This window comes from Bacillus rossius (assembly GCF_032445375.1).
Source record: "Bacillus rossius redtenbacheri isolate Brsri chromosome 9 unlocalized genomic scaffold, Brsri_v3 Brsri_v3_scf9_2, whole genome shotgun sequence".
Classification (NCBI taxonomy): Eukaryota; Metazoa; Arthropoda; class Insecta; order Phasmatodea; family Bacillidae; genus Bacillus; species Bacillus rossius.
Window position 1 is genome coordinate 13,429,360 of NW_026962013.1, and position 27,999 is coordinate 13,457,358.

The 27,999-nt window shown below is 37.9% G+C and overlaps 1 protein-coding gene across 2 annotated transcripts in view; it reads left to right on the forward strand.

Moving 5' to 3' along the window:
- Positions 1-25,330, forward strand: part of LOC134542795 (beta-1,4-N-acetylgalactosaminyltransferase bre-4-like) — a 39,227-nt gene extending 13,897 nt beyond the window's left edge. Inside the window, exons 1-5 of one of the 2 annotated variants that reach the window (XM_063387326.1) lie at positions 8,044-8,243; positions 12,204-12,598; positions 16,849-17,085; positions 18,903-19,086; positions 20,155-25,330. In XM_063387326.1, the coding sequence (XP_063243396.1) occupies positions 12,238-12,598; positions 16,849-17,085; positions 18,903-19,086; positions 20,155-20,506 (1,134 nt within the window). In that variant the 5' untranslated portion in view covers positions 8,044-8,243; positions 12,204-12,237 and the 3' untranslated portion in view covers positions 20,507-25,330. Of the gene's footprint in view, positions 1-8,043; positions 8,244-12,203; positions 12,599-16,848; positions 17,086-18,902; positions 19,087-20,154 lie in introns of those variants that run through there. The other variant, XM_063387325.1, reaches the window with a different exon arrangement.
- Positions 25,331-27,999: the final 2,669 nt, after the last annotated feature.

The following is a 27,999-nucleotide window of genomic DNA, read 5'->3' on the forward strand; positions in this document are numbered from 1 at the left end:
AATTATTTACATTTCCCACCTATTTAAAATACACACACATTATATATATATATATACATATATATATGTATATATACATATATACATATATATATATGTATATATAAGCCTGCTGAAAAATAAAATATCTGTTGGAAATGTCCTGCTGAAAAGAAGAGTTTCTATGAAAAGTTAGCCTACTGAGTAAATAATATTTTTCACTCCTTATTGTAAATTTGTAGAACTCATGGCTCAGGTTGTTTTTGCATATATCTGTATGTATGTGTGTGTGTGTGTGTGTGTATATATATATATATATATATATATATATATATATAATAAGTCGGACCCTTTCGACTTAGTGGCACAGACGATGCACGCTGGCTTTCGGTGCGAGTGGCAGTGGCGAAGACAAATTATGAAAAAAATTGCATAATATCAGTGAAGTTATTGACATAAGCTTTATGGGGGAGAAAATGGGCTGTTACTCACGTAATCTTGTTATATTTACACCCACTTTTTCTTCTTCTCTTGTTTACTCATACAAAGTAACATAGTCCTACGACGAAATATTTGACCAACAGGAAATTGGAATGTAATAAAATGTAAAAAAAACAACTGTTGTCCTTCTGTGACCAAACATTTTTACTATTTAAGTTCGAGCATGCGTATTAAACCAACGGTCTTGCCAAGCCGTTAATGCAATATGTCTACAATAAGTTTAAGCCCGATATACTTGTTTAATATGTTTTCCTGATATAAAATTAAATATCAAAATATGCAACTATGTCCTATTTATTGTGGCCTGGCCCATTTAAAAAACCGTAATCGTTTTAGAAGGGTTGCTGGTGTGATGAGTAAAATATCAGCAACGCCTGGTTTGTAGGCAACACATTTCGCACGTGAGTCGATGGCGTGGCCCCATTCTAGGGGAAACATGTATTCGACGTGCAGCATGCAATGATTCATGAGGTGGGCGTGCATACATTTGCGTTTCAGCGACTGACACGCTCGGAACAGGCGTAAATACGGTGATACACTGCCTGCATTAAGGATCGGATTGATTTTCTTACAACAGTTTTTTTTAAGTCATACTTCTTTAGGCGCGTTATGAAGAAATGACTAAATTTTTACAATTCGCGCGCACCAAGCAACGAAATTTTCACACGATGAAAAAATAAGGCTATATATATCGGTACTTTAGTAATTATTATTGAAGGCGTGTTTTGAAAAAAATTATGCGAATGAATTTTTACAATGCGTTTGCAGCAAGCAACAAAATTTGACAAGATATTAAAGGCTGCATACAAATAAAAATTATATATGTGCTTTTAAATCATATACTTTAAATAAATTATTTATTTTGAATATCAGGGATAGAAACGGTGTTTATTATAAACCTTTACAAAGTGTATTTTCAAATTTAATTGTATAAATATATTTGTAACAGTGGAAAGACCACATTCGCCCAGAACTGCACTCGGACCAGTGGCGGATCCAGAGGTTCACCTCTAGGATTTCAGAGAAGCCAGAGAAAAAAAAAATGTCTTAAAATTACTAAATTTGTATTTAATCTACTCACACTGCACACAACGTCCAACCACCAGATTTTATGATTCTACAAAAAATTCATTAATTATATTTTAAAATATTTTATTGGTTTCAGAAACAATCATTTTTGTCGGCAATATTAATGTAGCAGACAACTGGTTTTTCGGGGGGGGGGGAGGGGGGTCACTTGCCCCTGGTGCCCCCCGTTGGATCCGCCACTGCTCCGGACTCAGCTAGCCGGGGCTGTACAGTGTCGCGCCCACGTGGAGGACATAAAGCGCGGCTTGATTAAATGCCCTCGGGGGGCATCCAGGGATCGGAGTTGAGGCGCGCGAGCTTTTGTTGCCGGCGACAATGGACCGGAAAAGTGCTTCGTGCCTCTTTTGTGGCGACACGGCTCTCTGCGGCGGAGCGCCGGCGAGCAAGGAGAGAAGGCTGCGCGCCCGCCTCTTTGTCGCCAAGGAGCAAGCGGCGGTGGCTCCGGAAACTCCGACCTCTTTGTTTCCGTCCCGCGAACACACGCGCCGCGTGCGATATACAAGACGGAGAAGCCTATGATGTACATTCTGTATTGCACAGACCCGAACAAGCCCGAATATCTACCTTCGGCCAACTACAGGATAATTTTTTTATTACTTTACAAAATTGTGGATGGTTGGTTATGTTAGGTTAGTATAGCTACATTAAAAAACACTGTCAAATCATTTTAATGGTTGTTTATGAATTGGCCGACGGTAGATATTCGGGCTTGTTCGGGTCTGTGCAATACAGAATGTACATCATAGGCTTCCCTACAAGACGCGGTAAGCGTGATTACGAACACGACAATATTCGCTTAAACTCAGACTAATTGATGACGTTGTGACGGCGTGTACCGTAATATTTGAGTATCAACAAACATTTCGGACGGTATTTATCGCACCGCGGTGCTACGTCATGTACCACGTGTATGTGTCAGTTGGCGGTGTGAAACGAACAAGAGGTTAGCAATGTAATTTAACTATAATAAGTATTAAATGATGTGACATTTAAGTGACACGATTTTATTTTAACATAGCTGGGTGTGTTAGGAGCCAAACCTATTCACAATGAAGTTTTACGTAATCAACATTTGAGGTTAGGATCTTATCTATTTTTTACGTTTGCTATGGCAAAACACATGTATTGCACCTTTATTTAACGTCACAAATTTTAATTACTTAAAAAAAATCACTGATAGTTTTAAATTTTGAAACAAAAATTAAAGTAGAAATAAAATATTTATTTTATCACTGAAACAAAATGAAAATAGTTTATTTAACGCACACATTTAAGATTCGGAGGTTGCTGGCCTTTGACGTCATTGATTTTTTTACCGTGGCTCACAAGTCCCGTGGATTATGACAAGACATAACGAAACACACAGCGCATGTTGGTTCGTGATGACCATGGGGTACTTGCTAGGTGGAGCGTGAAGAACATCGCATGTTTGCGCGAGTGTCCGCAATCAACCCGCAGTGGGTGGCCGTGAGTGCTTCACGTTACCATCAACACGAGGAGCGAAACACCTGCAGCGGACTGCGTCGCAAGGGCAGCCGGCGACAGTCCTGAGCAGCGAGCCGCGGAAACTGCAAGACACCGCCGACGGCGCACTCTGCTCGAGGTTTGAAATGAGAGAGGGACCAGGTCACTGCAGATTGTTCCGACCTACGGCCGGCATTCTCCCTAACATGGTAGAGTGGGGAAAATTCCAGTTCGTTTATACATTCCAGAGCTAGGGATCCACTCCCTCTTTTTTGATCGGGAAGGTATTGGAGCTTCGGCAATGACCAGCGGCTAGGACCACCAACCCAGCATAGTCACCGCCTCAGCCCCGTACCTCGCTCAGCTGACCAGGCAGTTGGCTGTGTCCTGGGCCCTACATGGGGCCTGCGTCCCAGGACGTCCGCCCGCCGCCCTCGCCCCGAGGTTGGCAAGCCTGGCGCTGGGCGGGCCAGAACAAGATGGCCGCCGAGCATCGAACCCTGGACGGTGACGAGTCGTTCGCCGCTCGCTGTGTCTCCGCCGGCTGGTGTGTGCATGGCGCGACCCACGAGGTTCGCATGATACTTGGCAACTCCTCGTATCATGTCAGTATACTGCACAACGATCTTACCATGATGATTATAATGCTCCGTATGGAATAACTAAAACCCGTATGTCTTGTTCCAGTGAACCTTCGTGACACGTTAGAAGTTGCGTTAAAGAATTTTCAAATCATAATCATTAAGTAATGAAAACTTAACAACGTGGGCAGCTGCATGAAGCCGCTTTAGTCCAACCAGACACGTTGTCTCGAGTCCAGTGTTTTTGATCAGTGGCAGCAGTGTCTATGCCGACGTTAGTGTGATTTTTACACCCGGGGAGTAGCTTGGTTTCTGGCGAAGATATCACTCACGTTTCGGCCGACGTTGCAGTCGCCATCATCAGGGTAGAAGTTAGCTGACAACCGAAAACCCAGGATCCGAGCAACTCCAGACAATGGCCGCGAAAAGCGTGCATGTGTTGAAGTATTTTCACTCTTGTGTTCAAGTAAAAAAAATACTATAAAAAGTGCAAAAATACAATTGCTATGGATTGGTAAATATGCCGTAGCTGTTGGTGTATTATGACTCTTTTTTATATATGAAGTTACATATGAATGCATATGTATTGTTAACCACAACTGTCAGTTGATTTCACTGCATCGTTGAGTAAATCTACATTAACAATGAAAATGTTAATTTTTTACTAATTACAAGATATATATTATTTTTGTAGCTTATAGCTGTTAATGAACAATTGGTCTTTACGGGCGATTTTTTAACGCTATCACATTTAATTGTTAAATAAAATGGACAATGATTAATTTGACACGGTGTGTAGGTGCAAATTTGTAATTTAACACTAAAAATATTTTTCTTTTATCGAGAATAGTACAGATTACAACGGTTAATCAGCAACTCAGCAGTGGACATGAATTAATACTGCATAAACTGTGAATGAAGTATCGTGTGGTGATTTTGTTCCAAAGTAACGTCCACTAAATTTGTTTTGTTGTAAATTTACGCATTCGGTGTTAGTGTATATTTACATTTTTATATTTTATTCGGGAAAAAAAACACTGTTTGTGAGTTTTTTACACATTACTTGTGCGAAATCACTACTAGTAATTTTACCTCAAATGTAGGTTGATATTCTAAAATCTCATCATTCGTTCGAAAATACACATGAGCGATTCTTCTGATAGTTTCACATTTACAGTGTCTTTGTAAAATTTTATTTACATAAAGTAAAATAACACGTTATGTTGTGATGATAGTACACCAACAGTATGCATTAAAAAAAAAAAAAAAACTTTCAGCAAGTGTAAATTTACTCACTTCTATCCCCGCGTGCCGTCAGGCAACATTTTTTTTTTTTATTGTACACAGTTGCCACGCCGTGTGATTGTACGCCAAATGAGGTTGTCGATATTCTAAAAACTCAACGATGGTGTTGATTCTTTTGAAAGTACCCGTTAGTAGCTGCGTGTATGCCGACTCCGGACACAGTTTTGGTGGAAGTTTTTATCGGAGCCAGTGGGAGACCTGCCGTTGTGAACATGCGGGCTCTTTCGTACGAGCGCTATATTGTCGCCTAATCGGGCCGTAAAAATAGGACCAACCTGGTTCATTTCCACAGCCGACTTTGGGGTCACTGCCCCCCCTGCGGCTAAAAGAGTGACTCATGCGGGCTATAAATGTGGCCCACTTCGGCCATGATAATTAGTGGAAGACTGAAGGATGATAATTATACGTTAATGTGTGGTGAAAGCTACAATAGATACGTGCTTACAACACACTGTGTACTGTTTGTAAGTAGTTAACAGATAACATAAAATATAAACTAAAAAAAAAAAAAAAAAAAAAACTTTGAAAGGTCATATTTTAACGCAAAATAGAAATAAGTGGTACGCGGAGGATACAAGTAGACTATAATTTAGCCATTCCGCGAGGCTTCGTTCTACTATGCGTGCTGATAAAGTTGCAGCCCGTGTGCGCAAGCCCGTGTGGTCGTTTACGGAAAAAGCAACCGGGTTTGATATGTCTACGATTTGACTTCTACCCTGCTCGTTCGGAAAGTCTACCGGGTCGAACCGATCTTGTGATGGATCAACTTTGGGTCGACCCGACCCTGCGCGGCAGTTGGCTATGAAGTTACACTCTTGACTGTCGACCTCTTAAGACTGCAAACGTGTATTTAAATGCAAAATTATATTTAAAATACAAATATCACCTTGAGAGTTTCTCAAAAGGCTTGGGCAACACTCATTCTAGAACAGCCCCAAAATAAAATCGTAACTGCAGCGTTGTGTTCGTATGTGCTGTAGTCGTTGTAGTGTCAAGAACATCTGTTTTGTCACATCGATTGTGCTTCTCTGTGTTGTTGTGTCGTCCACATTATGTTTAGTTATCATCGTTGGGTTCTACTATCTGTCGCTGTATTGTCCTAGGTATTTTTTTGTTGTCTTTATTTACTGTTCCTGTTGCAACTGTCTCTTGTTTTCAGCCCACTGTGTCGCGTCTCTGTTGTAATACTTGTCTGATTCTTTCCACGGAATTTTCTGTACTTGTCTTTGCATTTTACATTTGACAGCGGTTGATTTTAGCTTGTTTTTCTTTGTGTTTGTATTACTTGTCCATTCTTGTGGTTTCTCTATGACACGCCGTGAAAACCAGCAGTGGCATATGTCCTTTTAAATGATTTAAATCAATCGTTCAAGAAACGTGAAATACTTTTAGAAAAAATTGTGTAATAAGGACCATAACAACAGTTGACCACATTTTATGTGTTTTTAAGACCGCAAAGTGTTGCGCTAAATTGAATAATTTGAAATACCCTACCTTACCTTTAAATTGGACAAAAGGCTAAGCGGGGATATGGGAAAGGAAAAAAAAAAGTGTAATCAGGTGTTTTTCTTTCAAGAAAATTATTTAAAAGTTGGTAATACGTAGAAGTGGTTTAATGTAGGCTATAAGGACTTTGATCCTGCATTTGTGTTGCTAAATATTCACTGCATTCAATAAAGTTGTCAAAATAACATGTCATTCTTTATTATAGAGTATGAAAGTACCGTGACCTAGTGTTTTAGTAAAATGACAAAGCTTTTAACGGGGTTGGAACAGAAACTTTTTTTTTTCTCCTTAAAGTCGCCATTTGCCATTCAAAATATTAAAAATTTTCAATTTTTCCCTTACAAACTATTATAGGACGCCCTTGGAGAGAACAACCTTCAGATTCATCGTGTCTGGGGGTAGTAACGAGGATTGTGGGTCTTGCAAAGGGAGTGGAGGGGAACATATCCCCCCTCCCCCCCCCCCCCCCGCTCTAGCTGTGTACAGCCGGCGGGCGCTGTGTTTTGTCAACACAGCTGCGGTGGGCGTGCGGCGCGTATCGCTGGTCGATAAGGACCCCAGCAGCCCGGCGCCATGGCAACCCGCCGCCATCTGGCCGCGCCGGATCCAGGTCTCTGGTCCGGCATCCCGTGACTCGGCACGAGACCTCTTGTCTTATGACTTGTACAGTATCCCTGCCACTGAACGAGCAAACAAACGCAACCGGGATACAGAATGGATATATTTCTAATTTAATGACCCGACTCTATTGACGAAGTTATAAGGGCTGAATTACCTGACCCCGATCAGGATCAAACACTTAATGAAATTATTAAATCAACGATGATTCATGGCCCGTGTGGAGTCGTTCAACTTCAATTCACCTTGCGTGGCGGCTGGTGTTTGCACTAAACGATACCCAAGGCCTTTCTTAAAATAAACTCAAACAGTTGAAGATGGATATCCTGAGTATCTAAGGCTGTCTCCGGAAGACGGTGGAATAGCAATAAAAGTTAATGGAAATGATATTGATAATCGATGGGGGGTGCCATTTAATCCTGTTTTGTCACGTACTTTCAAAGCCCATATCAATGTTGAGTATTGTAATTCAGTTAAATCTATCAAATACATCTGCAATACACAGGTTAAAATATAATATTGTTTTATATAATTTAGTATTGGAAATGGCTCTGTTTAACCGTAGTACATAATTAATGGAATGATCCTGTTAGTAATAGTGAACGACTGCTACAAATCGTTTCTCTTTTGAAAAAAAAAATTATTGGTGTTTAAATTTTTTTTTTTCAGAATGTACCCACACGAGTGTAATAGTATTATCAGAATACACTATTTTATAGACTTTAAAAAACCGACAAACAGTAAAAAAATGAAAGAAATTAAAACTTACTATAATTATTGGTAGTATACAAAATAAGAATACTAATTTTAACAAGTTGAGTGGTATCGAACCTGCAACAGTGGGCGTCGTTTGTTCTGTACTGTAATCTAAGCGTCGTAAGCTGGGAAGTTACAATCATATATTCCTCGCATTACTGAAATTTGCACAATCGAACAGTGCTCCCCATTTTTTTTTTAGTGCTATCCGCGCATGCGCACGTCATGGTGATGCCAACTTTCCGTGGCTGTATTTAACACATGAGCGCTGTGCGACCTGAGTCTTAAGAGGGAATAAAGCCGCGGAGTCATGTTTCCGACGACATCAGCGCCGTTGTGATTAAGCATGCCTCATAAAAAGAACTGGTGTTAATTTTTGCAGAGTTCGTTTGCTTTTGTCCTTCGGGACAGGTTTTTTGGGCTTGCTACTCGACTGCTTGTAAGGTACTGTATGTCGTGTGTTTGTCTTTGAAATCTTCTGTTAGTAAACATCAAGCGTATTTATCTCTAAATGTGAAGTCGCAAGTGCAATATTATTATGCTGGAATCACGCGATGTGATTGCAAAAAGTCGTGTTTTTTTTTACACCTGAGCGACAGACAAAACTAAACTAGTAGTACATACAAAATGTTTCTTATCATTACACATGCACCGCGCATACTACAGCCATCAATGTCAACAAAATATTTTTATTGATATTTTTGAAATATGTTAAGTCTAAATTTAACGTTCGATAGAAAAAAAATATTGAACATGAATAAATGTATTAGTATTTACAGATAAATACATTTATTAGAATAATATATAAATAATAAGGAATAATAATAATGCACTAGTCAAAACATCTTTAGAAAAAAAATTACGCGCAGGCATTCAATAACGTCGCACCCACGACGCGATGGAAAAACGAATATTTTTTAATCGGAAAGTGTCACGACCATTTCTTCGCGCTATTGGATTGGAGCATTAGACTACGTACCTTACAAAATAATATTTAATAATTTAAGCAAAAATTCTAATCTGTCTGTCATTTTAACAGTTAATTTAGGAAAATCGTAGGTCAACGTAGAAGTCGAAAAATCAGTCTTATGCCGTCAGTCTTATGTTCTGAGCATTTAATGTAACCAAAATACTATACAGTGTTGTATAGAGGGGGTGGCCAAATCTGCGTGTTTACATGGTGAGTGTATGAAGTAGTGTAGTTTTTGCATTCCGGAAACAGGTTTAAATTACTGTTTTATTTTTGAAAGTGACTTTTTAATTTCGGATATTCTAATTCATACTAACCTAACCTAAACTAACCAACCATCAAGAGAAGTTATCAAGCACAATTTCCGCAATGTTTTTGGGCGGAACATTATGGCGATGGCGAGGTAGAAGGAAGTGAGTTCAACTACGTCACAGCACGTTGTCTCCTGACAATTTCAAACTCCATGGTTGGATAGTATTTTGTGTTACTTTCAATTTTCTATGGTAAGTTCTCGTGGAGAAGCCTAAGATGTACATTAAGCTCTGTCCCTGCCCGAACACGCCCGAATATTCACCTTCGGACAACCTCGGGATTTGTTTTATTTTTGCGCAGGAACAATTAATTCAAATATTAAAAGTGGTCGGTTAGGTTAGCAACATTAAAACACTTTAAAACACTATGGACGGTTAGTTAGGTTAGTATAGCTACATTAAAATAAACAGAGAAATATAAATATATATAAATAAACCCAAGGTTGGCCGAAGGTGAATATTCGGGCGTGTTCGGGCAAGGACACAACTTGATGTACATCTTAGGCTTCCCGTTTTCGTGGCCTTTAAAAAAAAAACCTCGGAGTAAGGAATTGTCAGGAAACGTAATTGAAGTCAATCTTTAATATCGCTATCGTCGTATTGATCCGCTCAATAGAATGCAGTCTTGTACAACTGATTCCACAATGCAAACACTAAAGGTCGGCCAATGTTTTGGGCGTCCAACCAATATGGCGCAAAAAAAAAAAAAAAATAGCTGAAGGAAAAAATTTGTGTCTTGTGCCAAGTCTTATCTGTACTTACTTCTGTTTTCTAAGCTGAGGGTTTATTTTTCAACTTCTGGTACGAGATCAGGCGCAAGTTTACCATCTAGCCTAGAGAATGGGGTCGTACTCGAGATGGAATCGACGAATTTGTAGGATTGCAGTTCTTCGCAAAATGAGATTTTCATATTGCAGGCTAGTATTTTTATTAACACGCTTTTATTAGCTTCACTTGTAACTAACTATGTAATCAAATCTTGTAAGTCGAATTTAACCTACTTCTAATTGTCGTATCGATTTGAAACTTTGCTAGTACATGTAATCCGGATGACAATACAATAATTTCATGACTTTGACCCGAAGAGTGGAAAAAAAGGGGGGGGGGGGGGGGGGCACAGGAAAAAAAAACCACTACTTTCGTGCAAAAAGCAATAACCATGTTTTTTTTTTGTATATCCATTAGATCGGGCATGATGGGAAATCTGCCCGAAGTCGACTGCTTCTCAAGGGTTAAAACCACAGAATTTCAAAAATTGATTCACTTTCGACTTGGATTGTTTTCGAGCCATTCGGGGTCCTCAGCATACACTCCCCCTTTTTTTCTTATAAAAAGAAACACATTTGCCCCCGATTATTTGAAAGTCGGGACAATGAAAAGTACGTTCACACCTAAATTCATTCAGTTGTTATTTCGGCGTTGTGGTACACAGCAGTTTTCTAGCTGTCGGCGTTGTGGTCAATTTTGACATTCGGGCGTTATGGTATTTCGGCGTTGTGGTAACGACCCCCCCGCCAGAAAAGCAGCGTCAATCAGGTTGCGGCGACCCGCGGAATTCCCCGGCGACAGATAACAGCGCCGAGGTAGGACGACGCAGGGGGAGGGGGGAGGGCGGGTAGCGACGACCCTTGCAATCCGGCCAGTCACGCGCGGCGTACCTCGCGTCAGTGGCGGCCACGTGATTGGCGCATGACGCCAGTGGCCTGGCGGGGCCGCCAGCCAGCTCCGAAACCTGGCGTGTTCGCGGTCCTGTCTGCGTTCGTAACAGTATACATTACTTAAATTTTTGGCATAAGATGTGTTTAAAACGTTGTAAGTAGAGACCTGTAAAATTCGCGATTTCAAATCCCTAAAGGATAGACTCCATGATCCTCTATGCACTCGTGCAAATTACATCTGCTGATTGGTTACCGACTCGTAACACCTGTTGACTGGAATGATCGTGATTCGCTAATTCTTCTGTTAAAGATTTTTCATTGGCCCAGAGTCCTTCAGATAAACTGTGGCCCAATCACTGAAGCAAAATAATGTCAAAAGTATTTGGACTCTATCCTATCGCGAAATGAATCCGTGAATTTTACAGGTCTCTAGTTATAAGTGTAAGTAATAATTAGGGACCGGAAAAATTCGCGGGTTCAATGACCTGTAGGATGAACTCCATAGTTCTACTTACACTCGGTCAAATGTGACCCACTCATTGGCTGCTGTCTTGTGAGACGTCCCAACGTAGCAGCCTGTGATTCGATACAGCTTTGGTTGGGGTGTTTCTCATTGGCCCAGAGTCATCTAGGTGAGTTGTGAGCCAATAACAGAGGCTGCATTGAGGTATAACTATTTGTATTTCAGCCTATCGCGAAATGAACTCGCGAATTTTTCCGGTCTCTAGTAATAACTCAAATAGAAACAAAAAACATTAATAAAAACTAAGCAAAAAGTGGACTAGTAAGGTTATTTAATTGATTGCTATCATGTATAACTTCCACGGTACAATAATTTTTTTTTTAAATTTGGTTGTTGTTATTTACGTTTTGCTGAGTATTCGTAGCTATCACGACTCGGAATGGCTACCTGCGCATAAGCGCGGCTAAGGTCAACAGGTGGTGCTAGCGGTTAAAAGTAGAAATGCTTCCTCTACACTGTGGCCGCATGGGAAGCCTTCTTTTCACAAACGAAAGAGCCAAACGACCGATCGTGCATCGTCGGTTTTTTTTTTTTTTGTTGTTCATTGTAAATAAATATGGCGGTGTTGATAAAAGGATACTAATGGTCAATTAGGTTAGGTTAGCTACATTATAAATACTTTAAAACATTGTGGACGGTTTATTTGGTTAAGATAGCTACATACCATAGCATGCATAGCATACCGCATGTAATTTAAAGTGACTAGATGCACTCACATACATGCTTGCTTTCGTGAGTGCTAAATTTCCTGGTTAATTAAGTGAATATTGCCAACAAAGTGTAAAAAAAAAGGGAAATAAATTATTATTATTATATTATTAAAGATACGGGTTTTGGCTCTCTCGTCTGTGAAAAGGCGGCTTCCCGTGACCGCATCTGCCAAGGGACTGTAAGGGATCGTGAGGGATCGTGAGGGATCGCAGGGCTGTGTGTGTGCCGCAGATCGCCGCAGCCGACCGCTCCGCTCCGCGCCGGCATGGCGCTGCTGTCGTGTCTCCGCTCGTGCTGCTGCAAGTCCCTCATGGTGCTGGTGGGGCTGTACTTCTGCCTGCAGTACTTGTTCAGCGGCATGTTCGAGCCGCACCGCCTCGAGCCGCTCTTCCTCGTCAACTCGTCGCACGCGCGCCTGCGCGTGGTGCGGCCCCGCGCCACCCCGCCCCCTCCCGCGGCGCTGGTAGCCGTCAACGGCACGCCGCCCGCCGCCGGCACGCCGTCCCCCGCCCCCGCTAGTTCCACCCCCGCCGCCGTCGCCGCCGTCGCCGCCGCCGCCTACAACTCCACGACCCCGACCCCAGAGTCAGGCCGGCCCGAGTGCCCGGCCATCCCTCCGGACCTGCGTGAGTCTCCCTTTTTAACAGACTTCAATTCACAATTCGGCTGTTTTTTTATGTTAGTTACCTCAGAATTTTGGGATCGTCCATTAATCACGTGAGGCTCGAAAAGGGGGGGGGGGGGTTCGGGAAAAATCACGAAATATCACAAGGGGGAGGGAGGGGGTTGTAGAGAGATATCACGTGTATTTTTTTTTTTTTTTTTTTTTTTTTTTTAGCGCGATTTCTACTAAACCGAAAGGCGACGCGTGACCTTGACTCGCCGTAGCCGGGAAACAATATCCCCGCCCGCCGCCGCAACATGAACCACCCGGCTCGGCTTGCCGGTCGCCAGTAAGACTGTGATTTTGGCGCCGAATACATGCTGTGCTTAATTTTCCAGAATTAAATTAGATTATACCTATATTTAAAGATAATATTCTGAAATTTTTAAAAATATTTTGTACCAAAGAAATACACGTGATTTATTGGGGGGGGTGTTTGTCCTAAACCTCACCACAAATCACTAGGGGGGAGGGGGGATTAAAAATTTGCTAAAAAAAATCACGTAATTAATGGACGACCCCTTTCCCCTTTGGACTGGGTGAACCAATTTTGATGATTCTTTTTTTATTTGAAAGCTGGTGCTTCCCGTGTGGTCCCATTTAAATTCGGTCCAGTTCTAACAATGGTTTCCATTAGAAAACCATATAAGTCTTAAATTTTCATTAAGTATGTGCGCGACAAATGGACGAATAACTCAATATCACGCCAACCGATTTCGATGATCCTTTTTTTTTTTATATAGGAAAGGATGTACTTCAAGGGTAGTTTGATGAAAGTTTGGTTAGGTTCTGATTATGGGATCCATGGCAAAGTAACGGAACTCGTCAATAAATTCTTAGGAGCTAATTAACGATACTCGGCCGAATCTTTTATAGGCTTTCCTGATATTTTTGTCACCTACCGTAACGTGGATTAAGCTGAGACGGTTTGCACGTTGCTCCTCTGTCTCTTTGGATAGACGATCGTATATCACGCTCAGTCGGTGGGCACGTTGCTCCTCCGTCTCATTCGATAGACGATCGTTGATCGAGCCAAGATGGTGACTACGTTATTCGATATTTTCAAAACTTTTTATTTAAACTCACATTTTCGAAAGTCTATTTTTGCGCTCTTCGCAAGTCTCTTTTGAAATTGTCCTAGAAGTAGATTTTCTCTGTTGAGCTAGGCGTTTCTCCCTGACTTTGTTTGTTTCATTTAAACGGCGCTGTCTCATATGAGCAGCACGTTTAGTAGGTCTACCCATATTCACACAAATAAGTGTACCTCAGATTCACTAAAAATCAAAAAATCAACACAAATTTTAACAAAAAAAAACAACTTTAAAAAAAACTATTTTAAAACAAATTAATATACACTAAAAAGTAAAAGAAATAATTGTGTATTCTTCTACAACTTAATAATCAACTTACTTTTTCTACTTATCAATATGTAGGTACGATCTATGTGTTTACCACGCAAGAAGGTAGGTATAATGTAGTTACAATTATTGTTATATTTGGAGTCTGTGTCAACCAAGGAAACGCTACAATATACCTAGCAATAATAATACGAGAATACTTTTAGAAATATTTTTTTTACAAATTAACTTTTATACGAACGACAATATACTGTGAGTAAGTACTGTGACAGAATACCAATACCTAATTAAACCCATTTACAAATTAACTTTCATACGACAATAAACTGTGACAATATCTGCGACCTTGAAACGACATAAATAATACCTAATTATACCAAACAAACAAACTTTAATACGACACTATGCTGAGACATAATGTAGCAAACGGTGTAGGTATGTGTTGAGTTAGATTTGAAGTGTGACACCAACTCCAAAAATAACAATAATTGTAACTACATTATACCTACCTTCTTGCGTGGTAAACACATAGAACGTACCTACATATTGATGAGTAGAAAAAGTAATTTGATTATTAAGTTGTAGAAGAATACACAATTATTTTTTTACTTTTTAGTGTATATCAATTTTTTTGTAAAGTATTTTTTTTAATTAGTTTTTTTGTTAAAATTTCTATTTATCCCCAACAGCTACATTGTTGCTTCTAAACAGTGTTTTTGCACGTGATTTTAAGTAAATTTATACTATCATATTTAATTTCTTATAAAACAAATTTCGAAGTTTTGGAAAAATTACGTGAGGGAACATTTTTACGGGTTGCGCGTGCGCCATGCATAAATTTTTCACATGAAGATGGCGGATCCACATGTATGAACATAAATCCATATGCAGTCACGTTCATAAAGGGGATATACCAAATGTATTGGTGTGCTAAATGAAACTTTATGTTAGTGAAACTACCCTGGAATATATTTGGTATACTAAAAAAAAAGTCATACTAATGAGTAATTTCAAGGTTTAAATAATGTAAGTTTACTGGTATTATAACAATTATAATATGTATTCTCTCTGTAGGCTTCATATCGCAGTGGTTATAGTGCACGTCTAATAAGCTGAAGGAACGTGATTCAAATACGTATGTGAAAAAAAAAATTAATTACAAATTATTGTATTATACAAATTGTGCTTTAAACAAATATGTATGAATACATTTTATTTGTTTATAGTATTGCTGTAATATTCTTAAATTTTATTGCTCATTCCATTTGATTGATTATTTCATACTAGGTAGACCTAAATCCTCTATTTTTACTTAAACTAATAATATTTACGTTTGTTAGGAAATTAATTTCCATGAATTCACATAAGTAATAAAAAAATAAAACTTTATGTATAATAGTACAACTATCCTTTAATGCTTAATCATTTATAATCACCTAATGGTGTGGACTCTATAAAGTATTAACTTTTTAATGAATTTTAACTAGGTGGGCAGTATTTTAATCAAATTCCTTGTCAAAAATCAGTTCCAAGCTGGGGTTTAGAATTTTTTCAAGTCTTTTTCATTTTTATTGGAGACGTTTCATTGCTCTACAAATCGAATGATTTGATAGTTGATGTAGCTGCTCCGGTAGTGAATTTTAGCGGCGAGTACAAGTGTGAGTCGCGTTCAGAATTTAGTGACTGATATTGAATAGTTTATAATAAATAATTATAACTAATAAGTGTTAAGTGAGAATTAACATTTAGCATGTTTATTGATTTTCATAATTAATTAAAATATGTTTATTATTTTACTAAATTAATTAATTTTAGAGATGTTCATATTAATATTGAATACTGAGTGTTTATTAAATTAATTTTTGTTGCAGTAAATTTCAAAACAGTTCAATGTCTTAAATAAAAATGAAGTGTAACTTCTAATGTGCGTACATAAGTACATAGCTATGCCTTTTTTCCCCCCTGCCAAACAAGTCTTTATTTAACAGTTTTTATGAGTTTGAAGGCATAATTTTATGTACTAAAAGCATGATATCATGTATACAGTTTTGAATTAACCATTTCTATGCAGCCTTCGTCTAACAACTTTTATTTTCTTTGATATCATTCATTAGTTTTTACCTTTTACCAGAACCATAGAAATCTGAGTTTTTTTTAATGATTTATGAATGCTGTAGGTATTAATGAAGTGTTTGAAGATAAAGGCTATGTACCAGCATTCAACCCAAAACTGTATAACTTATTGCATAATTTCATGAATTCAACAGATGCTAGGATTGACATAAAAATCTGCCATTATTTAAGTTCATAATAAGGATTTGTTTAGTAGAAAAAAGCCTTTTACAAACAATTAAATATGGTTATGAGTTTATTTACAACCATGTGCAAAAACATTAAATAAGAGAAGCAAAATAATTCAGGATACTTAACCAAAGTATCCTTTAGTTTGAAGGCTGCATCCAGTGAGAAATGAGCAGTGAAAGTATGCATACATACATTCATTATTTGAAACATGGTCAGTGGTGTTTTATAAAGCTATGTTTTGACATGTGCTGACATAATTATTTGCCAATTGTTGAGAAACTTCTGGAGAAAATATGGTCACAGCTATGTGTTCTTCTGTAAATTCTTATAGATGATGTGTGCTATATAGCTAATGCCATCTTATATTTGTATGTAAACATTTCTTTTAGAACAACTACGGAGGAAAAGAGGAATATGTCTTGGATTTAAAGACTAATAGATTCAAGTAGGTGTGTTGATATTCTGACAAACTGGCTGGATTCGATAAGTCGTGCATGTGTCGTAACGTAAGAAGCCCCGCAGCGAGTGCCGTGTCCCGCCTGCTCGACAGAGGGGCCCGTGAAGGTGGTGACGGAGGCGCCCCCCCTGGAGGAGCTGGAGAGGATGTTCCCGAGCCTGCTGCCCGGCGGCCGGTACCGGCCGTCCAGCTGCCGGGCGCGAGACCGCGTGGCCGTCGTCGTCCCGTTCCGCGACCGCGCCCAGCACCTCGCCATCCTGCTGAGGAACCTGCACCCGGTGCTGCAGCGGCAGCAGCTCGACTACGGGGTGTACGTCATCGAGCAGGCAGGTGATTATTGCCACGCCGACTGACAAGTCTTGCTTCTCTGTGTTCGCACATTCTCCTATCTTTATACCCAGGATGATGATGATGATGGATGATGATGGACGATGATGATTATGATGATGGACAATGATGATTATGATGATGATGATGATTATTACTATTATTATTGATTTCTGCTGCAAATGTACAAAAAATAAACCCCGGGGGCAAGCCTTTTCTCTCGCTTTTCTCCTGAACTGCTTTACACTCGTAGCCAACATACACTACTCCTCCAACACATTCCATTCCCATATCGTTCTCACAACCATTCCGTGCTTCTTCGCTCCTCAGTTCTCCCGCCTACTAGGCTTCCCCCCTCGTAACTCGTTGCCTCAGTTCTACCCACCCTCCCACCCCACCCAGCACTGGATGCATCCTATCTAGCCTCTCCTTCTGCCTTCTGTCCTTTTCTTCTATTTTTCATTGTCAATTAAAAATTCTGTAAACAGCCATATAATATTCTGTTAGTAATCTTAAACTTATTTGAGGTTGGTTTCACCATCAAATTTAATTTTCATTAACGTAATGATAAGGGTTCTCAATTTTTTTTAAATGATAGATCTGAAAAGACACACATTTTTTTACATAGTTTTTAGTTACAAAAAAAGGTGTTTTTTTTATGTTTGATTTATAACTGGAAACACTGAATTACTAGGAAACATTTGTAGGCTTTAGAAGCTTTGGAGCATTTCCTTTTGATAAGTTTGTTGTATGTCATATTTGCATCCGGTAATAGATGTACCTATAACATTTGTGTTACATTCTTGGTTGTATAGTAAAGCTGTGTCAGAGAATATGTAAATTTTTGCAAAATATGCTTATAAGAAATTGTACATCTGGGAAGAATGTTTTAAGTCTCTTTAATTTGACACATGTGCATACCATCAATATATGTGTAAATGATTAGAGTTTCCCTGATTTGCAACATTTAGAACGTCCACGAGAGTGGATTAAGTGATATTATTATCAGAGAATCATACAATCTGTCAATACAGTTAAGGAGGCTTGTTAGACTTGAGACTATGCATAGAAAGAATTACAAGCATTTGTTAGAGTTAGGTAGTGTCCATAATGTTGGTTTGGGGGAGTCCAGTATACGCTGTATCATGCAATTGACCTTAGTACGAGGCATTTCGACAAAACGGTAGCTCCAGTTGGAACTAGTGAGCAAGCCCACAAGCTTCATGAAGGTTCCGATTAAACAACAGACCACATCAGAAAAGGATTGCTGTATTGTTCGTCAATCGTGCAACTTTTTGGGCACTTTAGATAGCCGTAAATTGCAGCTTTGCCTTTCATGAGATAATGATCACGTGTGCATGTAGTGGTATTGAGGTTATAGAGAAATATCTGGCTAATGTTGTGGAGAAACACCAGTATTACCTGTGGGAGTTGTAGCGAATGACTTCAGGTCACCTCTAGTGTTGCTTTGGGGCACCCTGTTGTCAGATTGGTACATCAGTGTCGTTCAGGATCAGTCAACACGACACTTCTTATTCTCACATGGCAAATGTGTCTGTGGATTGCTTGCATCATGTGGAGGTACTCCCGCTATAGCCCGCAAGGCCTCTGGTGATGTGTTGCTGATAACTGCAGGGGCGAAACTAGGCGGTAGGATATCGGAAATATCCCCTTCTCTTCTAAATTACACTGATTTTTTTTTTTTTTTTTTTTTTTTAATTTAGAGGTGAAGTAAGTTGCAAGCATTACCCAGCGTCAACGTTGAGTCGCAGGTTGTGTTGTGCACGCCCAGTAGTTCCTGATTGCGACTGGCTGTGCAGGTGACGGCCCGTTCAACCGCGCCATGCTCATGAACGTTGGGTTCGTGGAGGCTCTGAAGCAGTACAGCTACGACTGCTTCGTCTTCCACGACGTGGACCTGCTGCCGGAGGACGACCGCAACTTGTACAACTGCCCGGAGCAGCCCCGGCACATGTCGGTGGCCGTCGACTCCCTGAAGTACAGGTAGCAGTCATTGCTGGATGGTGGGGACAACATTTTAGCACTTCAATTGCTTTCATACATTCTCTTCTATGTAAATAAAAATGTAAATGTTCTTCGCCGATTTTTTTGAAATTTTGACACAACATTGCATTTGAATATGCTAGTTTTTTTATTTTATTTATATACCCATGTTGGTGCCTTGCAGTGTGATAAAAGAAACATCATGCCGTGCATTCTTTTCGGGCTTTTTGTTACTGTGCAAACATTTAATCACAACATTAAAGCTAATCCATAAGTACATTGTGTCTGTAGCACTGTTGGGGAATATTGCAAAAAAAAATTATTTGTTATTTTTATAGAAATATAGCGTGTTTTGGTCGGCAAAAAATTACAAAAGTCAGTGAAAAGTCAAGGAGTTTGATATGTGAGTTTTGCTGGGCACCTTGGGATGGTTTTTGGAGTGAGTGGAGGAATGAAGAAAGATATTTTTTGTCTATTGGAGGTATGTATTAGGAATTGAGACATGAAATGGAAATATGCAAAAATTATTTTGACAGTTGTCATTTAAAGGCAGAGTAAGAGGTATAAGATTTTCTTCCTCTACATTATTATGGTATTTTATGATTGACTATTCCATGCATATGCATATTTTCTCTTGTTATCACTGATAAATTAAAAGCGACAGAATTTTCTCTCTTGATCCTCAATCCCGTAATCTGCCATTTAGTCCACGTTATAAAAAGTTCACAGTTCACAGATTGTCACTTATATTGGAAAAATTGTGCATGCTTTGATTCTACAGATTATGCCTTCGGCACTGGTTTTATTTTTAGTTTCTGATAAAAGAATAGTATATTGGCTTTAACATGTCCAAGACCATCCTGAAGGCAGTTGGTTATTGTGTCTAAGTTTTAAGTGCTTATTTGTCATGCTGATTGACAATAAAAAATCTTTGTAACCCTTGAGTTGGGAAATTAAATCCATGGGATTTGAGCATGGATTCAAGATGATTTTTTTTTTTGTGTTACGTTCTTCTTTGAAATATTTCACTTGGAAATTAATTTAACGAAATGGTGTTTGTGTGTGTAGGTTACCTTACGATGACATATTTGGTGGCGTGAGTGCCATGACGAAGGCGCAGTTCGAGAAGGTGAACGGCTTCAGCAACATGTACTGGGGGTGGGGGGCGGAGGACGACGACATGTCGAACCGCATCAAGTACCACGGCTACCACATCTCGCGCTACCCGGCCAACGTGGCGCGCTACCGCATGCTGACGCACCACAAGCAGCGCGCCAACCCCAAGCGGTACGAGTACCTGCACGCCGGCCGCAAGCGCTTCCTCAGCGACGGCCTCAGCGACCTGAAGTACCGGCGCCTGCGGCTGGAGCTGCCGAGGCTGTACACCCATGTCCTCGTGGAGGTGGAGGCCCCCAGCTGATGGGGTGCCGTGCTGCCGTGGCGCGGCCGCTAGGTCGCGCCGTGCCAGGTGCTGTCCCCGGGGAGGGCGGGCGCGTGGGTCGGTGGGGAGCTGCCACAAGCCGGGCCGAGAAGCCAGCCGAGTCTCGCACATACAGCTCTTCGGCTGGTACGTTTGAATAACAAATCCATAGGTATTACAATTTAAGATCATGCCTAAATGCTACTTCCAAATTACATATAACTACTACATGAAATAACTTTTTAGAAACTCGAATTTTAGCATATAAGCATATGGTGTTTTCTATATCATCTCCACTTTTCATTGCAAGAAGGTAAAAAATATATATGGATATATTTCAGAAAGAAATCTATTTTGAATAAATTTTTTTTTAATATTAACATGGCTGTGGTCATTACTTTAAACTTGAAGAGAAACACATTTGCTTGCTATGTCCACATCCCTGAGAATAGTTTGATTTATAACTTTACCTCATTCGCTTATGTATAGTACATCTAGCTAGAGTTCATTAATTGGATCATGTTTGGATATAGTTAGTGTGTCTGCTGACATGTTTGATCACATTAACATTGTTGTGTGTGTCTCGTCTCATAAGACTGTAGTGTGGACAAACGCGGAACGAGACTGTATTGCTTCCGGAGCTGCTTGCAGCATTTCCTCCGCCCTCCCCCCACCGACCTGCAGTCCATCTTCCCCGGATATTCATGCTCGCTGCTAGTCAGAAATGTGATTGTGATATGTCGACTCTCAACTGATGTATAAAGAAACATGTTTGTTCCAATTGAACATTTTCGTAGAATCTCTTTTAATTTATAGCAACGGAAAAAAAAAATAAGTATCTGGTCATGTGAATGTGTGTGTGGGGTTGCTGTATCTTCTCTCTCTCTCTCTCTCTCTCTCTCTCTCTCTCTCTCTCTCTCTCTCTCTCTCTCAGGTAGGTGGTAGGTCAGAACTTATCATTCTCGTGATTTATATATGTGTATCAAAATTCACTTCTAAAAAGCTAACGTACTGAAAACTATGTGATAGAGTAAATTTTTGCAAGTTTTAACTACTAACATTGTGATTTTGACTTAAAGAAACTTTTAACCTTTGACTGCATTGGTCTCTTGATAATCTAGAATCTCTTGGTTTAAGTTTTTTTTTTGTGTACATGTCTGTATTCATGAAAATGCTGTAATGATCTGATATTGAATCTGATAAACATACATACTCATTAGGTGGTAATAGAAAATTTTGCTCATCAAAACATAGATGTTGTAAGTAATGAATCAGATATATTTTAATGTTTTTATTTGTTTTCTCTATTAAGGAATACTATGGTATAAATGTTTTTAGAGCTCATAACAACTTCCCAGTAGTAGCTGTCACATTTAGTTTTTTTTTAAAAAGTTGAACAAAAATTTCAGTTCTCTGAAGTTTGGTAACACTTCTACTGGTAGTTTGATATAATGAGAAAACTGAACTGAATTGAGAATATATTCAATGTAATCCAATGTTTGTTTATGACTTGTGCATTCCAGTTGGTCACAGTCACGGACTGTGTGGGTACTTGCTTGCAAAGTTCATACGGGCATCTGAGCTTCCAAACTATGTGAACACGGCTGCTTCACTCGTTTTTGGAAACACTGTTACAAGCCATCACGTATTTTATTTTAACTAACATTCCACTTTGTTTTATTGATAGTGTAGTTTTTCCTTTCTTTTTTTGATACAATAACCCATTGTATATGTTTGTTTGTGAGAACCATAATTCTAAACGTAAAGTGTGGTATATCTCTTGCGGTCGTTTCTTGATTGTGCGTGCCAGGGGGTGTTCGTCGTGAAAGGTGCCGTATTGTGTCTGATACGTTGTGGAAGCGTTACGTGCCCGTTCATCTGTTCACGTGGCAGCGAGGATCTATAGTTTCGACTTGTTCCACTTAGCATGGCACTTGTTCAGTAACAGCAATACTGTATTCTCTGATCTTTGGGTGAGTCGTGCGACAATTACATTTATAATAGGGGCTGTGGTTACATCGTATGTGTTTTCTTGTTTTGTGTAGTCTGTAAAAAGTGAATACGTATGTTGTTAGTATGTTAATATTGTTATATTTGTTTGTATGTAGATATTGTATTTTAATAAATGTAACATGCCTCAAATTGCGTAAATGATGTACAAGTAACAGTGAAGGGCAGCTCATCCTGTTTGTATCACAGCCTTCACTTCTTTTTACACTTGCACGACTTAGTTTTACTTGCTGAAATTTTTCATTAGTTATGTGCAGATAAAAATTTTAAGACTTCAACATGTGTTGCATATCACAGCAGTGTATGTATTATTACATCTAAGCTGTTATTATTTATACCAATTATTATATACGTACCTTTAAATTTTGTATTGTGATGTAATGGTGCTGATGTAGTGATCTTTACTTATCATCTTGATGAAGCGTGCTAAATTCAGCATCTTGTGTCAGTATTAGCAGGAAGTTATACCTAATACATAAATGTAATTTACTATGTTAGCCTTTTAACCACTGACATGTTTGTGTAACAGGCATAATGAAAATGAGATAAGCATTGCAATTTTCTGCTATACCTACAGTTCAGGTAAAATTTTACGTGTGAATGCATCGTGTCTCATTTCCATAAGATGTCATGGTAGATGCCAAAAACAAAAATACAGTAAAACATGTTTAAGACGTTCCCGCATAATAAGTTTTCCAGCTTATTGTCCCTTGAAAAAGTCTTAATGGGATTTTACTGTAATTTTTACCATAGGTAAATTAATATTAGATATTATTCTTCGAAAGTTAGCATTTCAATTTGCTTGCTTGTATTACATTATTACGTTAATGTAAATTTATTGGTCATATAGTTAAACAATTTTGTGAATCTCAAATTTAGAAAAAAAAATTTAATCTGGTTTAAGGTTTATAAGAATTTCATCTCAGCTTTAAAAATATATGATTTGAAAAAATCTGGCACTATTCAATAATCAGAGGTTTAAGATATGGTAACATTGAAATGATTTGTTTGGGTGAAAACAGTATTTCTTATTCACAAATCATTTAAATTTTCAAAAAAAAAATTGTGATTAATTTAAAATTGAACTGTATTACTTATAAAGCTCACTTGGTTCCATAGTATGTGAACTGCATACATTATTCTTAACATTTTCTTGTTAAATCATTTGTTTCAGCAAAAAAAAAATAGTTAATGTAATAGCTAAGTTTTACAATTATCTTGAAATACAAATACTGTCTTGTAACTATAAATAAAATATAATAAAATCAGTTACAGCCCAAATAGCGAAGATCTTAATTAGTACTAAAAATAAAAATGTTCTAATTTTTTTTGGCAAGAATCCACATAATTTTCTGAAATACATAAAAAATTATGTATTCTGATTTTCAGTAGTGAATTTGTCTTTACTTTAGGTTAACAGATATATTATGTGTCTTTTTAAAATTAAAATACATATTATGTTTTGGTACGGAGTATTTTCCGTGAAGAACCTAGTCATGTTTTGAGGTAAGTTAAAGATTGGACTGTTCTTTATTTTTTTAACTACACATTTATTTTGGAAAGTCTGGTAGGAAGCATTATCTGTATTTCAAGCATAAAAGTTTGTTCTGTTTATCTTGAAAACATTTCCCTATCGTTTATGTACAAATTTATAAGTTCATTTTGCACTGTATAGAATGAAGTTTCATTTTATTTTAATTTTCCTTTCCATTTTTGTGATACCCGGAGTTTGAATGTAAATTTTACTAATTTGTTCTGGGAAGTGAATTTAGCTGGGCAGTGCAAAAATTATGTGTAGTTTTCATCAAAGTCACAGCACTGGATGTGTGTGGTGAATTCAGAGCAGATATAGATAGTTTTTAAGTAAATTAATCTCTGGTTGAAATTATTTTTAATGTTTGGATTTACCCTGATAGAACGAATATCACAAGTATATTGTTAATAGAATTTATAGGAAATCTTACAAGTAATGCGATATGCACAGATAAAATTTGCAGCTGTGGCAATGTTAATATTTACTGACCTATATTTTTTTTATTGCTAGGTTTTAAAAGTTGTGCGTTAAATGATAGGGAAGGGGCCCGATAAAATCATTTGCCTCCAGGTCCTTAGTTTCTCTCGACGGCCCTGTACACAGATTGTTGTTTTAGTTATGAACAGATATCTTTTTTACATTTTAGACATGAACATACAAATTATCATTCTTTCCTGCTATTCTGTATATTTGAGTAAACTTTTTATCACTTTTGTTGATTACATCATTTAAAATTTTCTTCTTTTTTTCTTTTCATTTGTTTAATGTAGTCTTCAAATTTTGTAGCAGACGTAGATACAGCCATGTGAGTTAGTAAAATGGTTCCTGTACCTTCAGTGCTCAGTGCACGAGACACGGTTGTGTTCAGTTCCGAAAGCATAGAATGTTCCTGGTTGTTACTGTACTTAAAATGCTTCCTGCAGTTTACAAGGTGATCAGTGGGCGTGTTGGTGCGGACATCCGTTCAGTTTCAAGTTGTACTATCGCATGTAGGATGTAGTTGTACATTTGCATTTGTTATAAAGTTGAATAAACTTCACCTAACAGTAGTTTTGCTAATGTAGTAAACAAATAGTGGGATGGGGAAGTGGCTCCAAGGGCAGTCAGCACAAAGTTGTGTGGGAGAAGCAGCATCTGTGATTAGCACAGGGTTTTGCTGTGCGATATTACCAGTATGTGTGTGTGTGTGTGTGTGTGTTGATGTCTCCCTGTACTTAAGTATAGGACTTCCATGTAGCAAACGTTTGTTCAGGAAACATAGAATAAATATGTACCTACAATACTGTTGTTATTTTGTTTTTGCAATTTATCCATTACATATATCCTACAATAAAAGAATAAAATCTGCAAACGTGAATTAAATAGAATTCAAATTCACCATCCTTTACTCCAAAATCTTCTAAACCAGTGGTTTTAAAATTTTTTGGTTTTCAGAATGACAGCCTTAAAATAGTGTTGAGACGGTGTCTTATATCCAATGAATCTCGTATATGATGAGGTTGTCTTAAATTTGGGTGGATGTGGTTCTTTAGCATTTGTGTTTCTGAATTTTTGAATTATAATTAGGATTTTTCAACTTCAAATTGGAATTTACCAATTGGATTGGAATTTAGTTCTCATTGGTTGGTTGCATGTCATTGACAAAAATTAATACTTTACTTGATCTGGCCTGCTGTGAATCAGCATTAAAGTAAAACGATAAAAATCTTCTCTAGGGAAGTATAAGTGTGGCAGTTTTAGTATCTTGTGTTTGTCTGCTCACACAAGAGACCTCAAATGATTCAAGAAACCTGATTCAAAATTATGAGCATTTTATTTTTATCTATACAGCTGTTAAACTTCATAAAATCGAAATAAAATTTGCAATATAAAGCTTTGGGAGCATGATCATTAAGTGAGTTACTAAGCAAATACTAATGCTTATAGGTACATTACATTAACGACTAGAATATTACTTGCTCAATATTTAAACATTGCATAAGTTGAAGCAACCAAAAAAAATGCATTTGCACAAAAACTTAAGGGCTTCAGCCAAGAAGTTACTTAAGTATTTCTTTCCAGAGTACACATTTGATTAAGGGACATGCAAACAATTTTCTTAAGACCTAGCAGCAAAAACATTGGCATATGAATACTATCATACACAGATCAAGGGATAAAAATTGTTCGTGGCTGCACGAAAGTAACAAGCAAACACTATATAACTATAAATTTACAAGGTCACTACTTGAGGATTGTTGTTATTTCGAAAGCTGTAAGGAAGTGCTAAGGATGACACCATCACGTATATTCAGTGCCTGGTCGAACATGCGCAACACAATGAGACTGACTTACAGTCTTTTTGTCGTGCTTAGGAACAAGATTATACAGTGAATTGCGATAAAACCAAAACAACACAGAAAGGAATGTCATACACCATATAACACTGAAATTTATGTTAATATACCACAAAGCACTGGACATAAACAATTTAATAAAAATATTTTTATATTACGATATTAGAACATTTTTCAAACACAGAAATACATAAGAGATTTATTTTATTTGTTCCAAATAGTTAGACATGATTATTACATTGAAAAAGTGCATTGTGCATCAGTCAAAATAACACTGTTTTGGAGAAATATGTAATATTGGTAGATTTAAGTATCATATTTGTTCATTAATATGTTTTGGTTTTTAATAAACAGATACCATAAAATAAAAAAACAATGACACCAATAGGCCTGAAAATAAAACCATAAAATTTAGCACTAGTCATACTTACGGCCCGTGATAGACTATAAGCATATTTCAATTCACATTCTTTGGGTGGTTTCGTAAGATTGATTTAATTTGAAGGTTTTGAGATGAAGCAGTATGAAAATTGCTATTGAAGGGCTTTGAATAAATATCTATAAATATCATTGAAATTTTGTTTTCACTCTGTGTGAAAATAGATCACTGATATGTTTGCTAATGTCCTGTAAAAAAAATGCATAATTTAAGACTCTGCAGCGCTTAGTTTCCTTAACATCATTGGTCTTTTGTCATGCGTTACTTTCTGTAATGGCCCTGTTGTCGATGAAACATTAAGCTTATTTAAAATGATAAATAATTTTCTGCAAGAAAAATAATTTTTCTTAATTAATGTAGTTTTTCCCAAGAAAGGTTTGGAAACTTAATACTTACATCAAAACTATTATTTAAAAAAAATAATAGTTTGTCACTGTAGTTTTGGAGTATTATTTTTCTGTTTCGAGATATTTTTCTTTCACGTTTAAATCCTCATAACTGGCCTTGCAAAATCCATTTCAGCCAACTTGTACTTCCCGACGTACAGAATTCTCCAAACGCGCACATGCCAATCCTGGTGACATCCTTATCTTTATGGTCTGCATGTGTTAAAGCTACAGCTGTTTGGCAGGAATATCTTGAAAGCTGTTGGCCAGCATTTAGAGCCATAGTAAATGAGTCATATGTTTTTAGCACAATACAACAAAAAAAAAATTGTGAGCGACTCTTTCAGTTCTCACTAGTTACGTGTAAACATTTAATCACTGTGATGAGCTAACTCATGTGTTCTTATGTTGCAAATAATAAACTTTAAATACAAAACTCAGATACAAAATACAACATAGAATTCTTTAAAATAATGCCAAGCATGATTAATAAACTGATTAAATAGTAGCTTTTCAAATACAAACATTTCTGTATATGAATCGCACATATTCGTTCTGCGTCTGCTGCTAGAATTCGCTGCCTGAATTTTAAACGTTGATTGCCACCATTAAACGCAGATAGCAGAGCAGCACAAAATAACTGGTAATTTTAAACTGTTAGAAATGGCTCCGGTAAAACCCCAAATTTTGAAACATGGTTTTCAACAAGAATTTTTGTTGAAATTCTGATAATCTTGTTAAAATTCACCAAACAGTTGTAATTATAAAGTTTCCGCACACGTTAAGAA